Below are 9,531 nucleotides of genomic sequence, written 5' to 3' on the forward strand. Positions count from 1 at the left end.
CCTCTCTACGGTGTTATGCCATCTAGGGTGTTTTTCCTTCTAGGGTGTTTTTCCTTCTAGGGTGTTTGTCCTTCTAAGGTGTAGATTGTTTTCCTTCTAGGGTGTACGGTGTTTTTCCTTCTAGGGTGTTTTACTGCTTCTAATTCTGCTTGCTAAGCACTTTGTGAAAGTGAGATGTATTAGCGGTAGGGTAGCCTAGTGGTTAGCGCATTGGACTAGTAACTGAAATGTTGCAAGATCGAATCCCTGAGCTGACAAGGCAAAAATCTGTTGTTCTGCCCCTGAACAAGGCAGTTAACCCACTGTCCCTAGGCTGTCATTGAAAATAATTATTTGTTCTTAACTGATATGCCTAGTTAAATAAATATTTTAAAAATATTTCATATTGATTTGATTCTAATTTGGGTTTTATCCAGCCTTTTTATTATGACTTTTTCTGTATGGCTTTAAAGGCATATAGACAATAATATAAATACTTCATTTTGAAGAAAAAAAATATTTTTCATTTAAAGTGAAGCAACAGTTTTTCACTATGGCAGATACAGTATATCTTACACAGCATATCAATCAAAAACAAGTCAAATAGAGATATAAATGAAGTTGAACACTTCATGTTGATTGGATCGGCACTACAGCTCTCTGGGCTCTTCTTTTACTAAGCAGCTTCTTGGCCGATTCCTTAAACTCCTCTGTCTTCAGAACATATATGATGGGGTTGAGCATGGGCGGGAGCACCGAGGTCAGGGAGAGGTTGATGATCCGGGCGTTGGTTGGTATGATTGAGTGAAGGAAGTATGTAAAATTGACAGGCAGGTAGAATATGGCTATGAGTATCAGGTGTGAGGTACACGTCTTCAAGGCTCTGACTCTGAGAGAGGGAGAAAGAGACAGAGGTAGAGAGAGAATGAGAGAGAGGGAGAAACAGAAGGAGAGAGAAAATGAGAAGAGAGAGAGGAGAGAGTGTGTGTGTGTGAGAGAGAGAGGAGAGATTAAAGAATAAAAGATAAAAGTGCCAGTACAGTAAGTCATCATCTATCCAGTTCAGTGGCATTCTCCATATTTCCCAGCATGTATCACTCCAACAACATACACTATACAGTTGAAGTTGGAAGTTTACACACACTTAGGTTGGTGTCATTAATACTTGTTTTTCAACAACTCCACAAATTTCTTGTTAACAAACTATAGTTTTGGCAAGTCAGTTAGGACATCTACTTTGTGCATGACACAAGTAATTTTTCCAACAATTGTTTACAGACAGATTATTTTACTTAAAATGCACTGTATCACAATTCCAGTGGGTCAGAAGTTATCATACACTAAGCTGACTGTGCATTTAAACAGCTTGGAAAATTCAAGAAAATGATGTCATGGCTTTAGAAGCTTCTGATAGGCTAATTGACATAATTTGAGTCAATTGGAGGTGTACCTGTGGATGTGTTTCAAGGCCTACCTTCAAACTCAGTGCCTCTTTGCTTGATATCATGGGAAAATCAAAAGAAATCAGCCAAGACCTCAGAAAAACAATTGTAGACCTCCACAAGCCTGGTTCATCATTGGGAACAATTTCCAAATGCCTGAAGGTACCATATTCATCTGTACAAACAATAGTACGCAAGTATAAACACCATGGGAACACGTAGCCATCATACCGCTCAGGAAGGAGATGCATTCTGTCTCCTAGAGATGAATGTACTTTGCTGCGAAAATTGCAATTCAATCCCAGAACAACAGCACCTTGTGAAGATGCTGGAGGAAACGGGTGCAAAAGTATCTATATCCACAGTAAAACGAGTCCTATATCAACATAACCTGAAAGGCCACTCAGCAAGGAAGAAGCCACTGATCCAAAACCTCCAGAATTAAGACAGACTACTGTTTGCAACTGTACATGGGTACAAAGATCATACTTTTTGGAGAAATGTCCTCTGGTCTGATGAAACAAAAATGGAACTGTTTGGCTATAATGACCATCGTTATGTTTCTAGGAAAAAGTGGGAGGCTTGCAAGCCGAAGAACACCATTCCAAAAGTGAAGCACGGGGTGGTAGCATCCTGTTGTGGGGGTGCTTTGCTGCAGGAGGGCCTGGTGTACTTCACAAAATAGATGGAATCATGAGGTAGGAAAATTATGTGGATATATTGAAGCAACAGCTCAAGACATCAGTCAGGAAGTTAAAGCTTGGCTGCAAATTTTTCTTCCAAATGGACAATGACCCCAAGCATACTTCCAAAGTTGTGGCAAAATGGCTTAAGGACAACAAATGTAAAGTATTGGAGTGGCCATCACAAAGCCCTGACCTCAAACCAATTGAAAATCTGTGGGCAGAACTTAAAAAGAGTGTGCGAGCAAGGAGGCCTACAAACCTAACTCAGTTACACCAGCTCTGTCAGGAGGAATGGGCCAAAATTCACCCAACTTATTGTGGGAAGCTTGTGGAAGGCTACCTGAAACGTTTAACCCAAATTAAACCATTTAAATGCAATGCTACCAAATACTAATTGAGTGTATGTAAACTTCTGACCCACTCAGGAATTGTGAAAAACTAAGTTTAAATGTATTAAGGTGTATGTAAACTTCCGACTTCAACTGTATATACAAAGGTATGTGGACACCCCTTCAACTTAGTGGATTCGGCTATTTCAGCCACACCCATTGCTGACAGGTGTATAAAATTGCGTACACAGCCATTCAATCTCCATTGTTAAGCATTGGCAATAGAATGGCCTCAATGGAGTGATCAATGACTTTCAATGTGGCACTGTCATAAGATGGTATCTTTCCAACAAGTCATACACTAAGCATAACATTTCTGCCCTGCTAGAGCTGCCCCAGTCAACTGTAAGTGCTGTTACTGTGAAGTGGAAACATCTAGGAGCAACAACGGCTCAGCCGCGAAGTGGTAGGCAACATAAGCTCACAGAACGGGACCACCGAGTGCTGAAGCACGTAGCACGTAGAAATCGTCTGTCCTCGATTGCAACACTCACTACCGAGTTTAAAACTGCCTCTGGAAGCAACGTCAGCACAATAACTGTGCGTCGGGAGCTTCATAAAAGGGGTTTTCTTGGCCCGAGCAACCATACACAAGCCGAAGATCACCGTGCACAATGCCAAGTGTCGGCTGGAGTGGTGTAAAGCTTGCCGACACTGGACTCTGGAGCAGTGGAAACACTTCACTGGAGTGATGAATAACAGCACCATCTGGCAGTACGGAGGACGAATCTGGGTTTGGTGGATGCCAGGAGAAACCCTACCTGCTCAAATACATAGTGCCAACTGTAAAGTTTGGTGGAGGAGGAATAATGGTCTGGGGCTGTTTTTAATGGTTTGAGCGAGGCCTCTTAGTTCCAGTGAAGGGAAACCTTTACACTACAATATGCAATGACATTCTAGACTCTGTGCTTCCAACTTTGTGGCAACAGTTTGGAGAAGGCCCTTTCCTGTTTCAGCATGACAATGCCTCAGTGCACAGAGCGAGGTCCATACAGAAATGGTTTGTTGAAATCAGTGTGGAAGAACTTGGCTAGCTTGCACAGAGCACTGACCTCAACCCGATCGAACACCTTTAAGATGAATTGGAACGCCGACTGCGAGCCAGGCCTAATCGCCCAACATCAGTGGCCAACATCACTAATGCTCTTGTGGGTGAATGGAAGCAAGTCCCAACTAGATTTCCGTAGAATGCCTTCCCAGAAGAGTGGAGGCTGTTATAGCAGCAAAGGGGAGACCAACTCCATATTCAGGATTGGTGTCCCGTCCACAGGACGGTTGAGCTAATGTAGGCTAATGTAAGCTAATGTAGGCTAATGCAATTAGCATGAAGTTGAAAGAAGAAAAAAAAAGACAGATATATTTCAGAAAGGCAGAATGCTTAAATTATTGTTAATCTAACTGCACTGTTCAATTTACAATAGCTATAAGAGTGAAATAATACAATTCTATTGTTTGAGGAGAGTGCACAATTATGAACTTGAAAATGTATAAATAAACCAATTAGGCACATTTGGGCACATTTCTTGATACAACATTTTGAATAAATATGCACTTTTTCACTGGATCTCTCTAAAACTTTGCACATACAGTGCTGCCATCTAGTGGTACAGTCTAAATTGGTCCTGGGTCATAATGCCCTTTCTCTTACATTTCGAAGATTATGGTACCAAAAAACGGTTGTTTTTTCTTTATATAATATTTTTCCAGACGTAACATGTGTTATTTTCTACTACATTCCTTTCACATTTCCACAAACTTCAATGTGTTTCCTTTCAAATGGTATCAAGAAAATGCATATCGTTGCTTCAGGGCCCGAGCTACAGGCAGTTCGATGTGGGTATGTCATTTAAGGCAAACAATGAAAAACAGGGGCCGATCCCTATTAATACCCATGATTTTGGAATGAGATGTCTGATGAGCAGGTGTCCACATACTTTTGGTCCTGTACTGTATATCTGAGGCAGCACAACAATCAGTATCAGAGCTATATGTTTAGGTATATAAACTAAATCTCTGGCTAAATCTCTGACTCTGATCAGTATGACTTCTCACCTGTCCTGGGGCAGTGTGATGGTGAACAGGGCGTGTGTGATACAGATGTATGATGATATGATGAAGACCATGGGGAAATAGAGCATTAAACTGGGGTTGAGATAAGATATTACTATGTTAGGGACCACATCAGAACAGGGGGCCGCCAGACGGAACAGGGGACCGTGGTCACAGAAGTAGCTGTTGATCACCAGAGACCTACAATACAATACATCTTCATTGTCCACATGTTACGGTGATCAACTGATCATTTATTTTTACAGCACCCGGCCCGGGATTCAAACCGGTAACCTTTCGGCAACAGGTTCACCTCCTCAGCCACCTACCGGCAGAAGGAGAGTCGGGTGATGAGGCACACAGCCAGCAACACCATGAACACAGCAAACGCCCAGGCAGCACCCGTCAGCTGGAACATGGACCTGTGAGTCACCATCATATGGTACCTGTGTGGACAGTGGAAAGAAGCTGTTATCAGGGATTTTAGATGCAGTGTATTCATATATCAGGTTGAATTGTCAGTGAAAGCAGAAACATTATTATCACACAAGGGGCAATTATGAAGGCCTTTTGAATTGTATTTTTTGAATTATTAGATTTGATGTATTATCTGAGACCTGAGTGGGCAGCAGATGGCCACCAGTCTGTCGTAAGAGAGGATGGTGAGGTTGAAGGACTGCATGGTGAGGAAGAGGAAGATGAAGAAGAGGCTAGTGAGGCACTGGTTGTAGGAGATGAGCTGTCTGCTGAAGAGGAACATATCCAGGAGCTTGGGGACCATGGCAGTGCTCCCACACACGTCTGTGAAGGCCAGGTTGAACACAGCAATGTACTTGGGGCTGTAAGGGTAAAATCCTGACTTGATTATCTCCATAGGAAAATGTTTGTATGTACACTAGACACAGGACATAGACAATTACAGAGAAGGTAAATACAATCAATCAGTAGAGAAGTAGACAAAAAGTGCAGATCCTAAACATCTTTACACTGTCATCTGTAATGTGTAAGTTATCAACTATAGACCATCCAGCTGAACCTAATGGTGGTTTTCATTCAGAATCAACTATAGACCATCCAGCTGAACCTAATGGTGGTTTTCAATCAGAATCAACTATAGACCATCCAGCTGACTTAATGGAGGTTTTCATTCAGATTCCTTATTGAGAGGCAGGCCGGTAACCAGGGATACAGTTGAAATCCCGAGCTGATGGGGGGAATCTAAAAGGAGTGAACTAGCAGCCAGAACCCCTGTGCTGCTTCAGCTTGTGTTTTGTGTGTTGTGGTTCATCTGGTTGGGTTCTGGAACTGCAAAAATACAGTCCAATAAAGGTAGAATTATGCTGTATTATTACCACTGAGATAAAAGAGGACTGATTACCTGTGGAGACTGTTGTCCATGTAGATAACCATCATGACGAAGGTGTTGCCCACCTAGACCCAATACACACACACACACACACACACACACACACACACACACACACACACACACACACACACACACACACACACACACACACACACACACACACACACAAACACACACACACACACACACACACACATCCATACAGACATACATACATACAGGAGGAACCATGACTCATAATGTATATACAGGTAAATTCATTTGTCCGTTGACTATATGTGGTGCTATAGGACCCCAGCTGAAATGAAACTGCACCATATCAGGTTTTCTTAAGTTCAAAAAAATATGTGCTTTCGATAGGAAAGTGAAACCTTTTCTAGTTAATCAAGTGGATAAAAGTTTGTGACAGCTTAGACCAGAGCTAGTTTGTAACAGCCTGGACTACAGCTAGTTTGTAACAGACTGGACCAGAGCTAGTTAGTAACAGCCTGGATCACACATAGTTTGTAACAGCGTAGACCAGAGATAGTTTGTAACAGACTGGACCAGAGCTAGTTTGTAACAGACTGGACCAGAGCTAGTTAGTAACAGCCTGGACTACATCTAGTTTGTAACAGACTGGACCAGAGATAGTTAATAAAAGACTGGACCAGAGCTAGTTTGTAACAGCGTAGACCAGAGATAGTTTGTAACAGCGTAGACCAGCAATATGGACTAACCAGAGAGATGATGTATACGAAGCAGAGGAAGATGTAATAGTACTCCATGTGGGGGATGTCGATGAAACCACTGATGAAGAAGTAAGGGGGTCGGATAATGGTGTCAATGTTCTCTGTCTGGTTAGGGTCAGAGGTCAGGTAACTCATCCTGACTGGTGGTGTTATCAGTGATTACTCCTGGCTCGTAATAATCTGTGGAAATATAAAATAAATACATTACTGTTTTTTAATTCACCTGTTGAGACATTGCAATGGGTGAAACATCATCAATACAAGGGCAAATATCCAAGTTCAATTGTCTATTTTTTATGTAATTATATTTAAAAAACTAAGAATCCAATTAATTTAACTGTCAACAAAGTACAAAATAGAATCCATTTGACTTTTACCTCAGATACAGTTAAACAATTCTAATGAATAATCCAAGGAATAGCACTGGAAAGGTGATATTGGTTTCACGTTCCCTCCATTAGAATAACTCTTACCTGCTGAACCCTCATACTGTATAGTCTAACATGGTACAACTACATAGTGCAGAAACTAAGTCTTACCTCGTCTTACCACAGACTGGATCCAACTGTCTCTCTTCAGTAGTCTGGTGATGTGTGTTGGACTGAAGACCAATTTGTGGTGCTGGCTCTGAGTCCACCTCCACTGTTATACCTGCAGCCCCATGGTGAATTTGGAGTAGGATGTCCCCTGTGGGCCACCGTACTTGTGTATGACATGCCTAGATTGAGTGAAGAAGACATGTCGGAGATGAATACCCTTGCTGTTGTTGTTGTTGTTGTTGTTGTGTGGTTGTCATAGGACACATCTCAATGCCCTTCTGGATCTACCAACCACACAGGCTGAGAAGAGAGAGGAGGGAGCTGGTAGAAAGATAAGGAAAGAGAGAGGAAGGAGGAGAGAGAAAGAGGAGAAAGCAGAGAGAAGGAGAGAAAGAAAGGAGAGAGAAAGAGAAGAGAGTTGACCATTCAGATCTCATCAAAGTTAAATTTTTGATGTTTTGGTTACTGTGGTAATTTTAATAATTTAGCAGACACTCTCATCCATTTGAGCTAATGACAGTGGTGTAAAGTACTTAAGTGAAACTACTTTAAGGTGCTAATTAAGTCGTTTTTTGGGGTGAATCTGTACTTTCCTTTAATATTTATATTTTTGTCTACTTTTACTTTTACTTCACTACATTCCTTAAGAAAATATTGTACTTTTTACTCCAGGATGATTACTAGACCTCTATCTATCTGTAGTTTCATATAGGATGATTTCTAAACATCTATCTATCTGTAATATTATAGAGGATGATTACCAGACCTCTATCTATCTGTAGTATCATAGAGGATGATTTCTAAACCTCTATCTATCTGTAGTATTATAGAGGATGATTACTAGACCTCTATCTATCTGTAGTATTATAGAGGATGATTACCAGACCTCTATCTATCTGTAGTATTATAGAGGATGATTACTAGACCTCTATCTATCTGTAGTATTATAGAGGATGATTTCTAAACATCTATCTATCTGTAATATCACAGAGGATGATTACTAGACCTCTATCTATCTGTAGTATCATAGAGGATGATAATTAGACCTCTATCTATCTGTAATATTATAGAGGCTGATTACCAGACCTCTGTCTATCTGTAGTATTATAGAGGATGATTTCTAAACATCTATCTATCTGTAATATCAAAGAGGATGATTACTAGACCTCTATCTATCTATAGTATCATAGAGGATGATTTCTAAACCTCTATCTATCTGTAGTATTATAGAGGATGATTTCTAAACCTCTATCTATCTGTAGTATTATAGAGGATGATTACTAGACCTCTATCTATCTGTAGTATTATAGAGGATGATTACTAGACCTCTATCTATCTGTAGTATCATAGAGGATGATTACCAGACCTCTTTCTATCTGTAGTATTATAGAAGATGATTACTAGACCTCTATCTATCTGTAGTATTATAGAGGATGATTACCAGACCTCTATCTATCTGTAGTATTATAGAGGATGATTACCAGACCTCTATCTATCTGTAGTATTATAGAGGATGATTACTAGACCTCTATCTATCTGTAGTATTATAGAGGATGATTACTAGACCTCTATATATCTGTAGTATTATAGAGGATGATTACTAGACCTCTATATATCTGCAGTATTATAGAGGATGATTACCAGACCTCTATCTATCTGTAGTATCATAGAGGATGATTACCAGACCTCTATCTATCTGTAGTATTATAGAGGATGATTACCAGACCTCTATCTATCTGTAGTACCATAGAGGATGATTACCAGACGTCTATCTATCTGTAGTATCATAGAGGATGATTTCCAGAACTCTATCTATCTGTAGTATTATAGAGGATGATTACTAGACCTCTATCTATCTGTAGTTTCATATTGTCACGACTTCCGCCGAAGTTGGCTCCCCTGCCTGTTCGGGCGGTGCTCGGCGGTCGTCGTCACCGTCCTACTAGCCGCTACCAATCCCTTTTTCGTTTGTCTGTTGGTTTTGTCTTATTAATTTCACCTGTGTGTATTTTGGTTTAATTAGCTTCCCTATATGTAGTAGTTTGACCAGCACTTGTTTTGTGCGGGATTGTCTTTTGTTACGTGTGTACATATTAGGCCGTGGTGTATTTTATTTTCTATACTGGATACCCTGTGGTTTTGGGTTGTCTGGTATAGTGTTGTCTGGTATAGTGTCCTGCGCCCTGCATTGTATTGGGCTTATCAGTTTCGTGTGCAATAGTAAAGCACTTTACTCAGTTACTCTCTCTCTGCGTCTGATTCCTGCACACACACCTAGTCCCGCGTGACACATATATGATGATTTAAAAAACATCTATCTATCTGTAGTATTATAGAGGATGATTAC

At 40.6% G+C, this 9,531-nt stretch overlaps 1 protein-coding gene across 1 annotated transcript; it reads right to left on the reverse strand.

The window, feature by feature from the left end:
- Nucleotides 1-609: 609 nt before the first annotated feature.
- Nucleotides 610-6,780, reverse strand: LOC139388117 (olfactory receptor 52E8-like). Its single transcript, XM_071134689.1, has 6 exons — nt 6,634-6,780; nt 5,924-5,976; nt 5,163-5,384; nt 4,875-4,991; nt 4,549-4,746; nt 610-868 (listed from the first exon to the last, which is right to left on the reverse strand). The coding sequence occupies exons 1-6, from the start codon at nt 6,778-6,780 to the stop codon at nt 610-612; spliced, it is 996 nt and encodes a 331-aa protein (XP_070990790.1).
- Between the last annotated feature and the right edge of the window lie 2,751 nt (nt 6,781-9,531).

This window comes from Oncorhynchus clarkii, chromosome 29, assembly GCF_045791955.1.
Source record: "Oncorhynchus clarkii lewisi isolate Uvic-CL-2024 chromosome 29, UVic_Ocla_1.0, whole genome shotgun sequence".
Lineage (NCBI taxonomy): Eukaryota > Metazoa > Chordata > Actinopteri > Salmoniformes > Salmonidae > Oncorhynchus > Oncorhynchus clarkii.